Here is a 19,036-nt window from a genome sequence, read left to right as displayed (position 1 = left end):
TTAAATATAATATTTCATAAATTATGTTTATATTATATTAATATTTATTTATATTAAATATAATAAATTATAATTTAAAATTTTACTAGAGCTCAGGTCATACAGACAAATTCAACGCACAAACAAATACAGTAGATCATCCCCAGTATATAAACTTATTTATTAATTATAAACTAGGGTCAGTTGAGTAACTTCAGAATTATAAGTAGGGCCATTTGGGTATTTTAGGTTGACTTAATGGGTCAGGGAGGAGGAGGGAGGAGGCAGGCCATCCGCTATCGCCCGCCTATCGAATCCATCTCTGGCTCTGCGCTGTTCGAATAACTCCAAATATCAATCCTCACCGCTGTTCGCCAAACCAAACCCTAATTTCTGCGTTTCACACTCGGTGGCCGTGAGTAAAGCGTCTCTAACTCTTAAACCACGCCAGAAGCAAATCAAAACAACACCATCATCACCTCTCCACGCCGGTCTCCGGAGAGACAGAGAGAGAGAGTCCCGATTCAATTTGGAAATCATGGAATAAGTTCTAGTACTCGTGAAAAAATCAGAACTTGGTCGCCAAAGACACCTGCTTTCTTCTTGAAAAGGTTCGTTGAATTATTCATATTTATCAGCGTTACGCTTCACCTTCTTTCCCGCATTGCGCTCCGTGTTTATTTGTTGAGGACTTTGTTTTTCTTGTACACGTACCGGAAATACTGAAAAATTGAGTTGAATTTGTTTTTGATACACCAGGATTTCTGGTTTCTGTTGATTACACTTGCAAACCGAATTAAGTTTCGACAGCTATAGTTTATCCACTAGTTTTTGCCAATATATCCACTTTTGGATGTTCAACGTTGGCTTTCAAAGTTTGTCTTAAGCTGACCAATAAAAAAAAAAAAAAGAAAAGAAATGGTGCACGAAATGAGGAATTTTATTTTGATGGTTACTTTGGGATCTGCATTAAAACTATGAACCCTGATTCTAATTCTCTGGTAACTTGAAGGAAAAAAGAAGGGTTTTGTCTTAAAAGGCTGAAGGGAGGTACTTGAAATGTTCAATTCAAGATTGCTTCAAATCTGCTCTGATATCTATAAACCCCAACCGTCCTTGCACGGATGGAACAAAATTATCTGCTCCCTACCAGAGTTAATGTATTGCTAGTCAAAAAGCATTTAGCGGGAAGTGTATTCTCTTATTAGTATTTATTATACAATATTCTGATTTGTTAACTTTTAGTTTTTATCCAACTTTTTTACTATGCTATCTCACAATTTTCCTTCAAACCTGTCGTCCAACACCCAATCCAATCCATACAGAACATCACCTTCAATAACAATTTCACCTCAAAAACATCAAAACATAAAACCTAAGAAGGAGAAGAAGAAAACCAAAAGGTTCACCCAATCAGCATAAGTTGATGAATTGCCTGTATTAATGACAATATTCTGAATTTTCCAGTATCTCAAGTTCTTAACTAAATATCAATTTTTCCACACTGTAATTTGGGAACTCCAAAAGTCATGTTAATAAATTCATCTCGATGTTAATAGAGATATTGTGGAGAATTGGCATCTTCAAATTTCATTTGCTCAACAAAAGTCTAGTTCATGATAAGTCAGTTTTGAATATTATAAAAGGAATCAAATAGCATTTCTAATAATTTTATCTGTCAACAATTTTTCTTAATGTACCTTTTCGTCCTGTGAAATACAGTTAAATTTATTACCTATGGGAATTTTGCAAGTCAATATGTTCATGGGTTGCAGAAAAGAGATACATATCAGTGTCATGGTTATTGTAATTTGTAGCAACACAAAAGTGATGCTATGGGTATTGTTGCCTCAGCTCAGCATAGAACTGATTGGGGAGTATCTGCAAGTACACTGAGGCAGCATCTTAGAATAATTGAAGATGATCCTGCCTATTGCTTGAATGGTGTTAGGTTTTCTGATTGTTAGTATTAATGTTTTTTATATTTTTCATTTTTCTTTCTAACAGAACTGTAAATCTCCTTGTTTTGTCCAGCAGGTGAGTAACTCACGAGTGTGGTGCTTTCTGCAAGAAAGCATGGGAAGCACTTTTAATCCTCAAATTTTGGTCGACAAGCTGTCAAAACTCAACAGCTCACAACAAAGCATTGAGAGTATCCTGTAAACTCCTTGATTATCCACAACACGTGCTCACACACATCCATATGTATCATGCTTCTGGTGCTTTTACACTGATTAAAGTTATATGCATTGATCATGGTGTTTATGCAGTTGCATGCATGTTAAACCTTTTAGATTAATCTATGCCTAGAGTATCTGTATATTATTTTAAATTCAATAAGTACTTTGTATAGAGGTTATTGCATAATCCTTATTTGTGAGCAAAATCCTGGCATAATAAGGATTTTGTCCACTTCTTTTGCTAAAATGAAGGTTAATTGTGTAGTAAAATTTACATGGGGCTCATGTTTTTATGTTAAAACTTAGGCACCGCATGTGTTATATCTTTTCTTTTTAAATCACTATTAAATTGATGGTTACATTATACTCCCTCCGTCCGCCTCTGAGGGTCATATTTATCTTTTGCGTCATTGTATTTAACATTAAAAATATTCTTATATTTGTATAATTTTTTGTACAAATGTCATTTTATTGGTATTATAAGACACTAATTGAAGTATTTTTGGAATTTTTTTTTTTTTTTTAAATTTGATTTGCGTTTTGATATAATAATTAATATATAAAGATCAACACGCAAAGAATAAATAAGACCCTCAGAGTCGGACGGAGGTAGTATATTACTTTTGGGCACTACATTTGTTGCCTTATCATCATTATTGAGACTATACATATGCTAACTGGAGAACAAATTGTCTCCTATCCTGTAGTCTTTGCCAATGTCAGGTGGTGTCTATGCTGTTGGATTCAACTCTTACATTATTTACCTTTATACCTTAAATTCACTGTTCTATTGTCTTCCCTTAACACGATTAAGCTTTATCTCATTGGTGCATTTTTCACATGAACAAAGCAAAGCAAGTTGTAGAAACATGGGATAGACAGTTTTATTGTGCCCCTCGTGAGCAAAGGTTGGCTTTTCTGTATCTTGCAAATGACATTCTCCAGAACAGTAGGAGAAAAGGTGCAGAATTTGTTGCAGAGTTTTGGAAGGTTCTTCCAGATTCATTGCGTGATGTAATTGAAAATGGTGACGGTTTTGGAAGGAATGCTGCTTTGCGCTTGGTATAGTTATATTCTTTCACAATTCTATTTACATTGCTGGAAGATATCTTATTTCTCCATTCAATGAAATGTTGATATGTCAATGACTAAGGAATAAAATACTCATACTGGCACATCAAAGATGAAAAATAGTGAAATGCTTATTCTTCAAGCCTCAGGAAATAAATATGCAAGTGAACCATAATGAAAATTGTGAGTTGGCTTATTCATCTCAAGCATAATTTGCATGAATACTTATCAGATAATCTAAGGTAACAATAATTGATTGTGGTAATTTATGAGAGATGTATTCTTTAGTTACTGATTATAACACTGTTTCTTGCAGATTAATATATGGGAAGAACGAAAAGTATTTGGCTCAAGGGGCCAAATTCTTAAGGAAGAGTTTGTAAAAAAACAACTGGACAATGGCAATAAAAACTGGAAGCGTGACGGACCTAAGCTGGTATTTCATGTCATCAAAGAATCCATTTTATGTACATGAGTTAGAATGTAATCTTTAATAATTGGTTCTTCATACATTTGCTAGCAGCGGTCTCCTGGTGGCATTGCAATTGACAAATTAATTTCTGGTTATGAAGCTGTCTATGGCAATCAAGTTGAGGAGGATTCCTTATTTAACAAATGTACAGATGTCATCTCCTTTTTAGAGAAAGTGGACAAAGATATTGGGGGTGATTATAGATTAGGTATAAATTTTTATTTTGGTGATTTCTATGCTATTGAATTTTCTTGTTCATATTGTTTACTGTAAATGCATTATTTGTATCCCCTCGTATTCTTTTTCGTGATTCGGTGATATTATTTGACTTTCAATGATGCGATTTGCATTGCTTTTTAGTTCTGTCTGGGCTTATAGTGGAAACAGGCTCATTTTCTAGACATAGAAAGATACTCTTTCGCTCATGACATGGCTTTGATTGTTCAAATTACCTTGGACAGAAGAGTTGAAGGAGCGGCATGCAGTACTGAGAGATTGCATTGAACAACTTGCAGTTGTTGAATCTTCTAGAGCCAACCTTGTATTACTTTTGCGGGAGGCTCTGCAGGAGCAGGTAGGTTGTTTGTTGCCTACATAGGCAACTTCAAACATATCTCTTTGATGTGCTATCTTCTTACTTTTCTTGCCTGATCTTGAAGTACTCTTATTGGTCATAGGAATATAAACTGGGTCAGGTCCGAGATCAACTTCAGGTAATAATAACTCATTTATAGTTGCTTGTGTAATAGCACAATAAAGTTTCCTGGTACATTGTTTTGTGAAAGAAGTCTAAAGAAATCAATCTAAAGAAGCCCCCATATATGAGAGACTTTAGTGGCAATTTAATGTGAAGACATAAATTTCCTCATGTCTTATTTGCCTGATTTGCTGTGGTTTATTGTTGAGTTGCAAAAGAGGATCTTTCTTCATAACAGTGAGGCACTTGTGTTTTGTGGTTCTTTTTTTTTTAATTATTATTATTAAATGTTGTTTTCAGTCTAATATGCTTGCTTTCATTGTTGATATACCGCTATAGAAGTCACTTTGGTTGTGATTAAACATGCTGGCTTCAGGGTGGGTAATATTTTAGTCCTAGGAAAAGACAGAATATATGACCATCCAGAATTAATTAGGTACTTTCAGTTAGTGGGTTTTAACCATTCTAATATTGCTGTTTCATTCTCAGGCAGCACAGACGCAGTCAGAACATGATGTTTCCAGGCAGCTTCTAGGTGGCAGTGACAGTAGGCAAGTTCATGGGGAAGACAGTGGAGCTGGGAATCGGTCAGCTCTCATGTCAGACAACTTCATATCTGGAGCAGGTGAGCAGACAACACCAGTGATCTACACACGGCAAGAATCTGGACACATTGAAGAGGATCCAAAATCAGCTGCTGCTGCAATGGCAGCAAAACTTGCTGCTTCAGCATCTTCAGCTCAAATGCTTACGTTTGTGCTTTCTTCTCTTGCATCAGAAGGAGTGATTGGCAAGAATCCATCTATAAAAGAGCCGCCCAATGAATATTCCTCAGAGAAGCGTGCTAAGATTGAGAGTGAACACCCTTCCTACATGCCTCCTCAAATCACCCAGGCACCAGTCCAACCCACACAGACAGTTGCATCTCAGGAGTTAAATCCCAGTGAGCCGAATCCTGGCCCCCACCTATCATCCCCCCCTCCAAATAATTTGCAGCCTCTGCAGCCGCCCATGCTACAATATCCAATGCCCCCCCAGTATTTGCAAGCAGCCATGCCATTGCTAAGTGGAGGACCGTATGGCTATGGCATGAGCCAGCAAATGCCAGCTCCCCCTCATGGTAATTATGTGTCAGTTGGGCATCTACCAGCTGTTGCTGCTGCTGAATTTTCTCCTCCGTCAAATGGCAGTTATCCCCAGCTACCACCCCCGCCACCAGAGGATGGTCTCTATTGTCAACCATCATCCATGCCAATGGCCCCCGCAAACAACCAGTAGGTGTTGCTAATATTGGCCTTTCCCTATGGGGATTGCAAGCAGTTTTAGAGAATGTGTTTTGGACTGTGTAGATAACTGAGAAACTTAGCTAATTTAATGACATTTGTGGAGGGGGGTTAGGTTTAGATGGTGTTAGTTTGTTGAGGAGTTAAAAAAGAAGTGTATTTGTTTGTGTACTGGTTGATAATATAATGGATGTAAAGGGTGATGGTGATGGTGATGGTGATGGTGACGGTGACGACGGTGACGGTAGAGTTGAAGAAGGATGGGAGAGAAATTTGCCGGTTATAAATTGGAATCCAGATGCAAGCGTTAGCGGAGCCGCTTGCATGTTGTATTTTATTGTTGTGTTGTATTTATTCTATCGTGGTAGTTTGATGCTGGTTTCCAGTGAGCCCAGCAAGCAAACTAATATATATATATATATAGTACATTCAATATATAATTTTTAATTAAGTCATTACACATTTGAAATATTTTCATATTTAAAATGTTATGTTTCGGGACACAGTTTTTATTAAAAATATCATATATGTATGTATATTATATTTAAAATGAAAATTTTCAAGCCCAATATGTGATGGCCCATTTGATATGCTCTGGTTTTGTCCGGATAGAGCCGACAGGGAAATGTGCTGTCGGCTAAAGCTCACAGAGCCCAACGAATATTAAAAATGGGCCCCATGTATTAGCGTTATGGCCCTATAAACAACAAAAAATTCAAAGCCCGGCTCATGACAGGGCTTCATTCGGTTAGTCCAGAACCGACAGGGCCACAGGCCCATCATACACAACCTAGTGCAGTATTCAAAAAACTGACAGGGACACGTGCTGCTGCAAGGTCCAATCCAACGCAATGATTTGTTGTCGCGGGCCTATGAGGCCCAGTATTTTAGCGGCGCGGGCCTATTGGGTCTAATATGTTAACGATATGGCCCAAATGACAGCGTCGGTTTTGAGCCGACAAGGCCACGTGTGTGCTAGGCCTATCCATCAGCTCCACGTGCTGTCTCCGAAAAATAGACAGAGGCACATGCAGTCGGCAAACTCCCAACAGAAGTTGTTTTAGCGAAGTGGGCCTACGAAGCGCAATAATTTTTTCAACGCGGGCTTCTTTGGCCCAATACTAACCGTTAGGTCCGTATAGGACAGGCCCTTAAGTGGTCGGTCCTGAGCCAACAAAACTGTAGATGCATACCCACCTGCTGTCTCTCAAAAACCAACAAGGCCACGTGTGCGCTAGACCTATCCATCAACTCCACGTGCTGTCTCCGTAAAATAGGCAGACTTACATGCTGTCGGAAAACTCCCGACAGATGTTGTTTTGGCGAAGTGGGCCTACGAAACCCAATACTTTGGCAACGCGGGCTGCTTTGGCCCAATACTAACCGTTAGGTCCATGTTGGTCCTGAGCCAACAGGAGTACAAGACTTCAGTTGCATACCCACCTGCTGTCTCTCAAAAACCGACAAGAATCTGGATTGTCAGTCTTAGTCCTGAGCCGACAAGACCACGTGTGCACCCAGGCCAGACTCATCCGACATATCTGCATGGATCACTTGCAGTCAGCCAACTTTTTGTCGCCAATGTCTTGGCGGTCGGATCGAATAAATGGACCATTTCAGCCTACGTTGTTCTTTCCAAGGGTGCATTTATTTGACAGCATTTCTAAATATTTTTTATTTATTAAAATTTGGATTTAAAAATATTAAATTTTAAATATTTATTTTTTAATTTTTACTTTTTATATATTATACTTAAAAAATTAATTTTAAACATCAACAGTACAAAACATCTATTTATATGTCAGACTTGCATCTTATCTATCTAACCAAGTCCAATTTATTAAAATTAATACTTAAAATTTAATATATACATTAATTAATAAAATAATAACACAAATTAAGATACAATTTGGTGGCAAAGAGATATAAGATTCAAAGCCGGCAAGAAAAGAGAAAAAACCCGAATCTCCACCGCAGAAAACCTAGGAACGCAAAGACGCTTCTAAATATACATACAATAACATAATTCAAATGCATCGAAACAACACCGGATGCTCATCTTAGGTTTTCACAAAATATCCATAATTTCCCATCAAGCTATAGTGTTATAACAATCCAACCATGATTTGCATAACAATCTCATCCATAATGACAGATTACCTACATCATAAACATACTGAAATTATAGAAGGGACAACCCATACTGTTTCATTCCATCAAGCTATGCCGCCATATTACTTCTGCTGTGCACATGCATTTTGGGCCTGCTCACCCAAGCCTGAAATGCGAGGAATATCGTCTTCCTTGGTTCCTGCAAGTTGGTTACACTTATTAGTATTATTAGTTTCGTAAAGGAAAAGATTGGGAAATCCAGAGCTGCTTCTCACCATGTTGATAGAATCATCATTGGCTCAGAGAATCAACCTTACCATTGGTACTCCAAGCTACTTTAAGCCGAGGTCGCTCATTTGCTTCAGTGCCTCCATATCTAGCCAAATTCTATACAACGTTATATGATTCTAGTAAGTTGTCCCATGGGTAATTACAACATGCAATAACATGTTTATCAAAAGTTCTAGATCAAAATTGAGAACAAACAGCTCTTTTAATCCACGAGATCCACCTGTGGCATCTCTTCTCCAAATATTATAAGCATGATGCATACTAATACATACATTTCCTATAAGCAAAGCATCAAAAGAACTGGTGTTCGTTCTTTTTCAGCGGCTAATGCATCATTGTTCAGAACTTTAGCATGCTCGGATTATAAAGAATTGGCGAGGCAAACATATGTTTGAAGTTCAGGGACTCACTATATGGTTGGTTTCAAAACTTTCCTCGTCAAAAGTCCCAGCCCAGTTGAAAAAACTTAGTAAGTAAAAGTCAATTGACCATGCCAGTGTACCATTTGGTGCATAGCAAGGTACATAACTCTGAGAAGAAGCCGGCTAATCTGAGGTAATGTAAGAGAAAGTAATAAAATAAAAGAGCTAACACCAAATCACTAACAAGTTCAAATTAGTAACATTTTCCAGTCAAGTTTGAATAACTGAATGCAATAGAACAATGTAAGATAGCTAAGGGTTCCCCTTTGATGTATCCAGATTCTTGATGATTCTAGTTTCATTAGCATAATAATCAATTTAGAAATGTAAATAGATAGCCCCGTATACTAATACATCAAGTTTCAAGAACGTAAGCAGAGTAGAGTTCTACAGGCATATTGAAGAACAAACATTCACCAAATTCATGACTACTAGTATTTCTTTATCACTAGAATTTAAAGCCTATAATTTGTGATTTGTTAGTTAACTTAGGCCATGTTTGCTAAGAGAGATATTCTATCCACCCCAATTATGCGTTTACTTTGATGTATTGAAATATGTAATTAATACTAAACTCAGTATATGTACATCCATATTATAGTAGATATGATAAAGTTAACCATTAAACTAGTCCTAAGAAATAATAATCACAGTAAATGTTCTCTTAGATAATCACAGCCGCAAGTCAGCATTTTTCTTGATATTCAACAAGGAATTCAAGTTGAGAATCACTTGACAGAACTATGTTTCTATAGTTTAACTGACTATTCCAAATGAACCCCTCAGTAACAAATAAAATAATAAACACAAGAATGAAATAAATTTTTGCTGATGCGCCATGATCACCAATAGGAATCCTGGTGGATTTAATACCTACTAGAAAATTTTGGAATGAGATTGGCAGACCTTGATTCCAATGCAGTTGAATTCCAAGAAATACAGTAACTTTAACATAATCTGAATGTGGTGAATTTGTAGCTACACTTGAGTGAGCTACTTACTAGTCTCAAGGGGCCTTGGTCAGGTGATACCAAAGAAGTGATAACTCTAGATGACATCTCATGTAGTTCCATCTTTTAAACTTTCATTTTTCTCAAGCTCTGTGTCTTGAAACTCTCCTGCAATTTAGTTTCAAATGCAGATCCTTTGGAATTATGTAAGATTCTGCAGCAATCAAATTACACACAGAAACCATAAGACAGGAAAATAGTAACAATGCATCTTAGCATATAAGATACAGAAAAAAAAAAAAAAAAAAAAAATCAAATGATAAGAGGTTTAATATTACCTCTATGCAGTTGCTGCTCCCATAGCTTCTCATGCTTGAATCCTCTCTCATCCTATGAGTTGTCCCACCCACCCAAATCACATAAAAAACCACTTAGCATCCATGTCATCTTTGACAAGTAGTGGAGCAAAAGAGTGAAATTTGAGTTGAATGCCAGGAGAAAGGCAGGAAGTACTAACCTTTTAGTACAACTACATGATTGATCCAAACTGCTTCCAGAAGACTCCGTAAATGATCGTTTTATCCAGATGACAACATAAGGAAAGTCCTTTATCACTATCTACACATAAAAAACAAAATGCACAATGGAAATAATTCTCTCATTAAAAAACAAAGCTATCACATACTAAAAAAGTAGAGACTTCCTTTTTGATCGACTATTGTTACAATAAAAATTTTATAGCAGCTACCCTATATGTCTTAGAGAATGGCCTCCATTGAAAAATCGAATAAGTTCAGTAGAGTGAAAGAAATACACAAAAACAAGTTCCAGATCACAACCAATTTAAATGGTTATGATCACACCTCGACAATGATGATACATGTCTGATTGTTTTACTTATATTCTTTCCTAATCTCCTTGATAGTTTAAGTTTACCACTCTACTTACTTCCCTGTCTTTCAGTAATTACTTGTAAATTCTTCTTGGGTTAATTCCGAGTCCTTAGCAAATGTAATCACACTATTTTAGTTACCTCGACATTCACACATACACAACTTCTTCGATGGTAAATGAATAGCGACAATGGAAAATATAAATGGCTAAAAAATAAATGAAAAAGAGACATCCTACATAAATTCAACACTATACAAATATTTCTTTGTTGATACTTGATAAAAAAAACTTCCAAAATACTAGAACACTTTATAAAGTTTTCTTTTGATATTTTTAGTTCAAAGAACAGGAAACACAAGTTCTCAAAATCAAAACAAGAGAACTCCAACCAAGAAATTTCAACTTGTAACATTGCGTTGCTCTCTTGAGTTTAAAATCCTTGCTGTGCCTCGGAAGCTTTCTCATCATAATGCTTGAAATGCAACTATAGTAAACATATCTTGCACCTATACAAAAAACCAGCTTTGAAAATAAATAAAGCATGAAGCATTTCACAGAAAAATCTGAGGCCATTTGATTCTAACTAATTTATAAGTATTTTTACAAGAATGAACAAAAATCTGCACGGGCAGTGCAGTGCCCCCCCTATAGTCATCCTCGGAATTCTCGCTAGTTCAAATTGCATCAGGAAGTATCACGATCATCCAATAAGAAGGGTTTTCATTTTTTCAAATGAACAATTTGAAGACCTAAAAGTCAAGGTTTTGGAACAATAATTGGTATCTTTATTACACTAGTTATACTATTTACTAGAGTTCTGCCGGTCCATATAGGAAAAGTGGTATGTAATCAAACATAAGCAACTAATTGTCTATTTGTCTCCAATGAAACGTGTCATTCGAGAACACGGGTGAGAATAAACTACTTAAATAAATTGAACATCAAAAACATGATTGTACTTTAGCTCAACTAAACAGTACAAATACCAGTATAGACTGTAGACACAAAGCTAGACAGATACTTGAATCTTTTCAATGGACAAGCAAATAAAACATAGGATTTGTTTGTTTAGTGTTTTGATTTAAAGAATTTTTTTAATGTAATGTATAAGAAATGTCAGATAATATAGAAAATAATATTTTAGGATGAATGTTATTTTGTGAGAGGATAATATATATTGAAAATGGCAAACAAACATATAACCAAGGAAAATAAATCAGTTCAAAATCTTAAGGAAGATAGTGATAAGTGAGAATTCACCGGCGTCCGAGTTCAACAATTACCAATCATAAAGTAACACCGTCGTTGTCGTAAGATTGTTTAATCTTTAAACTGTGATTTCCAACATAGAAACTAATAATCAAACAAAATAAAAGGAAATCATAGCACAGAAAATCCGGTAGCTGACTAAATAGTTGATGAAAACAGAAGAGACATCTTTATCTATACAGAAATACCTACGGGAATTACGAGCATACTGCTCCGACAAGTTCTTCATTAATATGACCGATTTTCGATAGCTCAACTACGCATAATCAAATATATTAAACTGATCTTTTCTTCGTGATCTGTTGCTGAAATAAAGTAAAGGAAAGTTTCAGAAAATTATATAAATAAGCATAACGCTACGACTTCCGGGCCTCCGGCGCGGAGCGAAGGCATGGACGGAGGAACAATGGATGAAATTACGAAAGCTGACTCTGTAGGGAGTGGTCTTATTGCTGAACTCTTCCGATTGTAATCGTCCGCCACTACTACCACATCTATCCAGCAGGATGTACACAAATTATTTGAAAATGATCATTCGTCGATGGGAGGTAGGAAGAGATGGCGCCGGCAAGCCGACGAACGAACTTGGGCCCTGTTAATGAGTAATGGGCTTAAATCTACTGTAGTAAATTTTATTTCAAAATATTGTTAAATTTTACGCAGTAAATATATGAACTTGGGCTCAGTTAATGAGCAATAGGCTTAAATCTTAAAATTTCAAAAACCCAGAACTTACGTTCTTGTTTTCAAATTTATTTAAGATATTGTTTTATTTTAACTGTGTGTCAATGTGTTTACTCGTGCGACTTTAGTTTTTATTATCTTAAAATAATTTTTTTTCCTCTAAAATATATCAAGTTATATACACTCTATATATTCATATTACATTGAATATAATATTTCAAATATAATATTTACTGTACGTTGAAGTAAATATATTTCATTAGCTGTGAAATTAAAACAATCAGCAAAGGTAAATTGTGTTTTTCAAATAACTAATGATCGACAATAATCAAGTGCAAAAATTGTGAAACAAAGAACACAATCTGTAATCGGATCTCTAGGTGATTCCATACTAAGCAAGAGCAAGCAAATTATACCTACACAAAGACTCCACACAACCAACCTCAATATCAACACGCTATTACCAACAGTAAGTGTGATCTCCTTCGCAAAAATGCCGTGACCTTTGTAGTTTGAGTCATACTGTTGTATGTCTTGTGTTGATCTCATTCTTCTCCTCCTCTTCTTTCTACATCAAGTAACTATCCAAAATCTTTCAGATATCCCCATGAAATTCAACTGAATAAATCGTCAGAACTTTTTAAACTTTTATCAAAACAATCCAAGTTTTGAACTGAACTACATAATTAACTCAAGAAAAACATGACTTTTTCACCAAATAAACATTTCTCAAGAATTGTATATCTCAAACCCATGAAAAGATCAAAGATAAAAACTCAATATAATGCAATAATCAATCCCATAATGTTTCTCTTTAATGGTGGACGAAATTTTCTCTCTGAAAGATGATAGCTTTCACTCAAAACTCTTAATTTCATCCACAAATTCGAATGCATTTAATATGTGTAGTATATAGGATCAAAATTCTCTTAAAATCTAAAAAAAAATGTTCTCAAAAACTATATCAATTAATTTATAATGAACTTGGATTTGACGTAGCCATCTCTCTTCAAATATCAATTTAATTCAGAGGTCTATTAAAAAAAAAAAAAAAAAAGCTCTCAATAATATAAAAACTAAAACTAGAAAAATAATAAAATAAAGAGGGAAAATAGATTGTCGCATCTCATCACAGAACAAAATAGTAATACAACCATTGGGCAATCAACAAAAGATGAAAATTGAAGAAGAAGGCTGAGTGGCTGAAGGTAGAAGATGATGTTCTCTGTGTTGATCCATACATCATGAAATTGCTAGAAACACTTTCTAAATTTTTTCTCAAATTTGATTCCAAAATTCGTAATACCTCTAATGTACCTCAAAATTTATTTTATTACTCCTAAGTGATTTTGGCTCAGATCATGCATAAACTTCAATAACAAACTTGCAGCAAATATAATATCTGACCTCATTGATGTAAAATACATCAAGTTTCTTACCAAACTTCCGTAAAAAAATAAAAAAAAAATAAAAAAAAATTACTTTCTTTCTATCATCATTTTTCAACAATTTTTCACCAATTAAAAGAAAAGTTTCAATAGAACTCTACAATCTTTCATTCTAAATTTAATCAAAATATTTTTAACATAGTTCTTTTGACAAATGAACACTACATCACCATTTTAATAAATTCATCTCACATCTCTTCCTCACATCCTTTTTAAACTCAAGAATCATCTTTTCATTATTTCTTATATAAAGAAAATCATCAACATAAAAAAAAAAAAAAAAAAAAAAAAAAGAGTATAGATTTATCTTGTGTGCTCATGTATAGGAATGACTGACTTTTTCTATGTTACTTTTAAAATAAGTATCAATATTTTTGTACCAAGTGCTTGCTTCAATCCGTTCAATATCTTCTTTAATTTGTATACTTTATTTTCATTGCCTTCTTTTAAAAAATAAAATTTCCAATTTTATTGGACTGTTACGAAGATAAGAGCTCGAATTGTGTTGAGTAGGGCCATCTGTGGAAAAGCTTCATTGAAATCAACTTCGGGTTATGACAAGGGTTTGTCACACGCTGCAAAATTTAAATAAAATAAATCTACAATAAAAATATAGATGAAATAGGGTCGTCTCCTCAGGGAATTAAAAAGATTTTATTTTTGATTTTCTGATTTATAAATATAAAAAAAAGGAGGGATTTTGAAAGTAGAAAATAAAAATAAAATAACAAACTAAAAACTCTAAAAATAAATTCAATAAAAACAAGTTTCCAGTCTATGAATGAAATTGACAAGTTGGGTAGTGGATTTGAATTTTATTGGTTTCTAAATAAATTAGTCGTAGTTACCGACACGCGCCTAATATTTAATTTCCCGTCAACTGCTTCCCTAATTAGACTAGAACCATAGTGATGCAACAAAGAATTTACTAGCCTAACCACTTTGTGAACTAGAAGTGCCTAACTCAATTTAATAATTACCTGTGCCAAATTGTTTAAAATTGATTCCGTGATTTCCTAATGGTGTTTGTCACTAGGTGTTACTTGAACCAAATTAAAACGTAATTACGGACGCTTAATTTAGTTTAACAATTAAAAGATTATAACTCAGAGAAATCAAAAACCACGTAAATACTTAGTAACCAAATAAATCTCATAAATCAAAACAAGTCTAAACTCTCAAATCCATACCAAGTTGTTTTCCAATCCTATACTAGAAAAATAAACTACTCGCTAATCATAGGAGGAAAAACAAAGAATATGGAAGCAAAGAGAAACATAATGATGTTGGTATGGGTAAAACTTGAAATGTTAGAATCTTTCCCCTTCCCGCCCTTACACGGTTTCTCTCTGGAACTTTTTTGCACGGTGTTCTCCTCGGTAAGTGGCATAAAGTGGCATCTTTCCCTTCTTTTTTTCTTTTATATTTGCCCTAATTTTGTAACAATCTGGCTTTGGACGTTTTTGTTCTTTTTGCCCACTAATTATATTAATTTTATTATTTTTCTTTTACAAATTATAAATAAACAATATATGCCAAAATCAGGTAGAATCTAATCAAAATCAACCAAATATTCAATCATACCTTCCCACTAATTATATCACGTCTTGTTCTTTTTTAATAGAATGAATCTTATCTTTCAGCTCTCCAATCTTTATCCTTGTCAGCTTATTCAAAGTTTATAAACTCCAAAACAGAAAAGTTGCACCTTTCATAAATATCATTCAAGCTCCTTAACTTCTTTGTAGTTGAGTCACGAAAGGACGACGATCTCAAACTCGGACTTGAGTATGATTGTGGACTACTAGGTGGATGGGTTTGGATGATCTTCTTCGCCATTTTTGTCTTCAGTTTCATATTCAAAATCACCCATATGAACCACTCCATTTTTCAATTCCCTTGTTCTTTCAAATCCAAGAAGGATTCTAATTAAAACATCACTACTAATTATAATTGTTCAGAAGCATGTAACTTTTCCACGTGGTGTTGTACCCGATATAGATGCATTGTCCACTCGCTTCGTCCAACTTCTTCCTCCTCTCTTTTGGAACCTGAGAATAACAAATGCATTCAAATATTTTTAAGTGCCTCATTCTTCCACTGCAGGCTTTCGAATGGAGTTTTGTTGTGCAAGTCATTTGTGGGACTTCTATTAATAAGTACACCGCTGTATTCACAATTTTGATCAGGCCAAACAAACTCTGAACTAATGATGGTAATCGATCCAAGCACATCCGAATACAATGTATTGCGTCTGGACAATCACATTGACACCAACCAACACGCAAAGTAGTACTCCAGTATTTTTTCTTTGAAAAAAAGGAAAGTAATGTATAATTAATGCATAAGATTACATGATACGTGTAAGTATGTTTGTTATGAGTACTTATGTATATCAATCAACCAATGATCAGCTTAGGCAGCTAGCACCGCCATGCAGACGCAGCAAGAATAGATCTATCCTGCCACCCCAACAGCAGGCATCCCCTGTCTTCTGTCAGCCTGTATCCATCACAAGAGTACAGTCCCAGGAGTATTTTGGACTGCGTCACCGCATTCGCGCTCAGTGGGACTCCTTGGAACCCTTTTCCTTCCATGATTTTCCTCCATTTCTCCAGCCTCTCGTGCCTCATTGTCCTCTCGGGCCCCTCCTGCGATACAATGTTCCTGATCTCCGGTGCCAATATGTGCTGCTCCACCTTTGCCCTCTGCGCTGAATCGGGCGGAAATGTCCCGTCCAGCGAGTCAAATATCGCCGAGTAGTAGTGCAGGGCTTCCAGGAACCTCCCCAGGAAGTAGGGCCCGTTGTGGCTGGCCTCTTGTTCCACTACTGTCACTATGTTTGGTGCTTGGTCTCTGATCATGGCTAGCAAGTTCCCCAGGCAGTTTCCGGGCACCCGATGGAGCCTGTTCACTGAGTTAACAGCCAGAGCCTCGCCCACCCTTCTGTTGAACATATGGGGTTTGAGATCCTCAAGTTCTTCCCCGACGGCATGAAACTCGAAGGGGACATGAAGAGAATGAGCTAGTTCAGTCAGACAGCGCCCAGTTTCCCTTACCGACTCCGGGGAGGGCCCAACTCCGGTGATCCGAAGAAAGGGGGCACCACCTGGCCTGGCTGCTAGAGCTTGCATGAAGGCAGGCCATTGGTAGCCCTGGAGGATATCGAGATCGATCACATGAACGCGCTCCTCAGCCTCAAATGCCTCAAAAATTGCCTGGTTGGCAGTGAAGTGGGCGAATTTGATGTAGGGGCAGGCCTGGTAGAGGATTTGATAGATCTTGAGGATCTCCAGGTTGTCAGGGGGGAAAGGATTGAAAGGCTTCAAGTTAGAGGAGGAGGAGGAGGAGCCGCCGCCGCCGCCGCCGCCGCCGCCGCCGCCGCTGGGTTTATTGGTAAGGGTAGCGGCAAGCCTTGCGGTGAGGGCTTCGGTGAAGCATGATGCTACACGCTGCATGGAATCTCCAAGGGGCGAGACCACTCTGTTTAGGTGGTGGAGATACCTCCTTGCTGACATGTAGTCCTCCTTCGATACAGCTTCTGCACAAGCAAGGAGGAGGTGCACGAGCTGCAGCCCGCTGTCTTGTTCCTACATGATCAATGTGGGTGCGGTTCATCCATCCGCATCACATCACGGGATAAGTAAGTAAGTAAATAAATAAATAAATATAATAGGAAACAATGGATTAGTGATGAAGCTCGTATTTTTATTTATTTTTTGATCGGAAATGATGAAGCTCGTATTCACTATTCAGGTGGTGGTTCTTTCATTGGAGAGAGAGAGAGGGAGAGAGAGCGCTTGAGCATTTCAAATTTGGAGCATCACCTCAGGTTCTGGAATTGGCACCATCAGCGTATTGTGCATATTTTGGAGTTGGTTTTGCTGCTGCGCCTCCTGTCTTTGAATTCTTGCTGGCGGCAGCTGTTGTTGTTGCTCGAGATGTTGTTTCTGGTGCTGCCGTTGTTCCCATTCCCGTTCCTGCTCCTGTTGCCTCTCCTGTTGCAGCTGTTGCGACAGTGATGGCGGAGCCTGATGGTGATGGTGGCGGCGGTGGTGGTGATGATAGAGAGAGCTGTGTTGGGACGCGGCCTGCGGGGCAGAAGCTTCCTCATTACTCGCAATCACTGTTGTTGAAGACCTTGCGGAATGAGTAGGCATTATTGGCAAGCAGTCCAACAGCAGCTCTTCTGAAGGCACCGCCGTGAGGACCTCATAGCCATCCCCTGAATCAGCAGCTGGCAGCTTGCCTGGCCAGGAAGATCCTGCTCCTCCTCCTCCTCCCACAAAATGATCAGCAGCAGCATCCTCCTCATCACCGAGAAGGGTGTCGAGAGATGGGAGGGACAGGCACTCAACCTGGTCAACGTGCATGAATTGGTTGTTTGGTGAGTTGAAAACCCTGTGGAGAGGGCTCAACCCCCTCGCCTTGCTGCTGCTGCTGGTGAGGCCAAGAGGGGAGGGAAACCGGGGAGGAGAGGCGGCGGCGGCGGTATACATGTTGTAATTGTGATGGTAGTTTGATGAGAGGGGGAGCATCATGTGGCTGTGGCTGTTGTTGGAATTGGTAGTATTGGTGCCGGTGCCGGTAGTGGTCCTGACAGGCGAGCAAATCATGAAATCGGTGGCCTCCAGTCCTTGATCGTCCGAGAATATGGATTCCCAAAGGGAGTAGTCAGGGGACTGCATTTCAAGGATGGGGTCTGCCCCCACATTGGGATCCTCAAATTTGAGAGCCGCCGGGACGCAGCAGCCTAGAGGAGGGGGATCATGTGCCAGGCTGCTGCTGCTGCTGTTGTTGAGGGCGGTGCTGAGGCTTCCCAGGGGCACAGGGGGGTTTGAGGTGTCGTAGTCGTAGGGGCCGAGGCCGAGGCTTCCTCCAGGAGAGGGGGTCTTCTTTGAGCCCCCAGTTGCAGGTGGAGGTGTGGGCTCCTCCTGTTTAGAGCTGCAGGAGGAGTCATCGGCCTGAACCTCCTCCTCCTGCTGCTGCTGCTCCTCTGCCGCCTCTACTAATGCAGCAGCAGCAGCAGCAGCAGCAACAGAGATCTTAAGATTTCGCATCAGGGTTGCGCTCATGCTAGCAGCAGCGGCAGTTGTTTCGCTCCCCATTCTAATGATGTGAGAAGAGGATTTCATTTCATGATCAAACAGCATTTACTTGCTCGACATCACCATCACCACCATCATCCCAAAATAGATTTCCTTTGAGATATATTTATATATTATTGAGGCTGAGGTTATATAAAGAGCGGGTAATGGTTTATTTTATTGCAGGCAAAAGAGGG

The 19,036-nt window shown here is 37.7% G+C and overlaps 2 protein-coding genes and 1 long non-coding RNA gene across 12 annotated transcripts; 1 reads left to right on the top strand and 2 right to left on the bottom strand.

The window, feature by feature from the left end:
- The first annotated feature begins 225 nt into the window (after nt 1-225).
- LOC127243428 (uncharacterized) lies at nt 226-6,151 on the top strand. 8 transcript variants are annotated; one of them, XM_051263464.1, is made up of 9 exons: nt 226-590; nt 1,834-1,923; nt 2,017-2,131; nt 2,974-3,221; nt 3,547-3,666; nt 3,751-3,910; nt 4,164-4,276; nt 4,380-4,415; nt 4,889-6,151. In XM_051263464.1, exons 2-9 carry the CDS (start codon nt 1,921-1,923, stop codon nt 5,675-5,677), a joined length of 1,584 nt encoding a protein of 527 aa, XP_051119421.1. In that variant the 5' UTR covers nt 226-590; nt 1,834-1,920; the 3' UTR covers nt 5,678-6,151. The 8 variants fall into 8 exon arrangements, with proteins under 8 accessions (XP_051119421.1, XP_051119414.1, XP_051119447.1 ...); XM_051263457.1 differs by having other exon boundaries at nt 2,014-2,131; XM_051263490.1 differs by lacking the exon at nt 1,834-1,923 and adding an exon at nt 992-1,029 and having other exon boundaries at nt 2,014-2,131.
- A 1,469-nt stretch (nt 6,152-7,620) lies between these two features.
- Nucleotides 7,621-13,032, bottom strand: LOC127244563 (uncharacterized). Of its 3 annotated transcripts, XR_007837234.1 has the most exons (8): nt 12,747-13,032; nt 10,741-12,212; nt 9,975-10,075; nt 9,796-9,847; nt 9,509-9,671; nt 8,496-8,635; nt 8,070-8,170; nt 7,622-7,993 (listed from the first exon to the last, which is right to left on the bottom strand). It is a non-coding gene; the product is annotated as an uncharacterized LOC127244563 (long non-coding RNA). The 3 variants fall into 3 exon arrangements; XR_007837232.1 differs by having other exon boundaries at nt 7,621-7,993; nt 9,975-12,212; XR_007837233.1 differs by lacking the exon at nt 8,496-8,635 and having other exon boundaries at nt 7,621-7,993; nt 9,975-12,212.
- Nucleotides 13,033-15,924: 2,892 nt separating this feature from the next.
- LOC127241874 (GRAS family protein RAM1-like) lies at nt 15,925-18,905 on the bottom strand. Its single transcript, XM_051261128.1, has 2 exons — nt 17,580-18,905; nt 15,925-17,342 (listed from the first exon to the last, which is right to left on the bottom strand). Exons 1-2 carry the CDS (start codon nt 18,903-18,905, stop codon nt 16,176-16,178), a joined length of 2,493 nt encoding a protein of 830 aa, XP_051117085.1. The 3' UTR covers nt 15,925-16,175.
- Nucleotides 18,906-19,036: the final 131 nt, after the last annotated feature.

Source organism: Andrographis paniculata, unplaced genomic scaffold (genome assembly GCF_009805555.1).
Source record: "Andrographis paniculata isolate CXL003 unplaced genomic scaffold, ASM980555v1 Contig19END, whole genome shotgun sequence".
In the NCBI taxonomy this organism is placed as follows: Eukaryota; Viridiplantae; Streptophyta; class Magnoliopsida; order Lamiales; family Acanthaceae; genus Andrographis; species Andrographis paniculata.
This window is presented reverse-complemented; position numbering and strand designations above follow the sequence as displayed.

Excerpts from the sequence above, each read along its gene's own strand:
- LOC127243428 (XM_051263457.1), top strand. Across the intron at positions 3,911-4,163 it reads TGGGGGTGATTATAGATTAG|AAGAGTTGAAGGAGCGGCAT; the intron begins GTATAAATTTTT and ends TACCTTGGACAG. Across the intron at positions 4,416-4,888 it reads AGGTCCGAGATCAACTTCAG|GCAGCACAGACGCAGTCAGA; the intron begins GTAATAATAACT and ends TTTCATTCTCAG.
- LOC127241874 (XM_051261128.1), bottom strand. The coding sequence starts at position 18,905 with ATGCTGTTTGATCATGAAATGAAATCCTCTTCTCACATCATTAGAATG. Across the intron at positions 17,343-17,579 it reads TGCCAATTCCAGAACCTGAG|GAACAAGACAGCGGGCTGCA; the intron begins GTGATGCTCCAA and ends TTGATCATGTAG.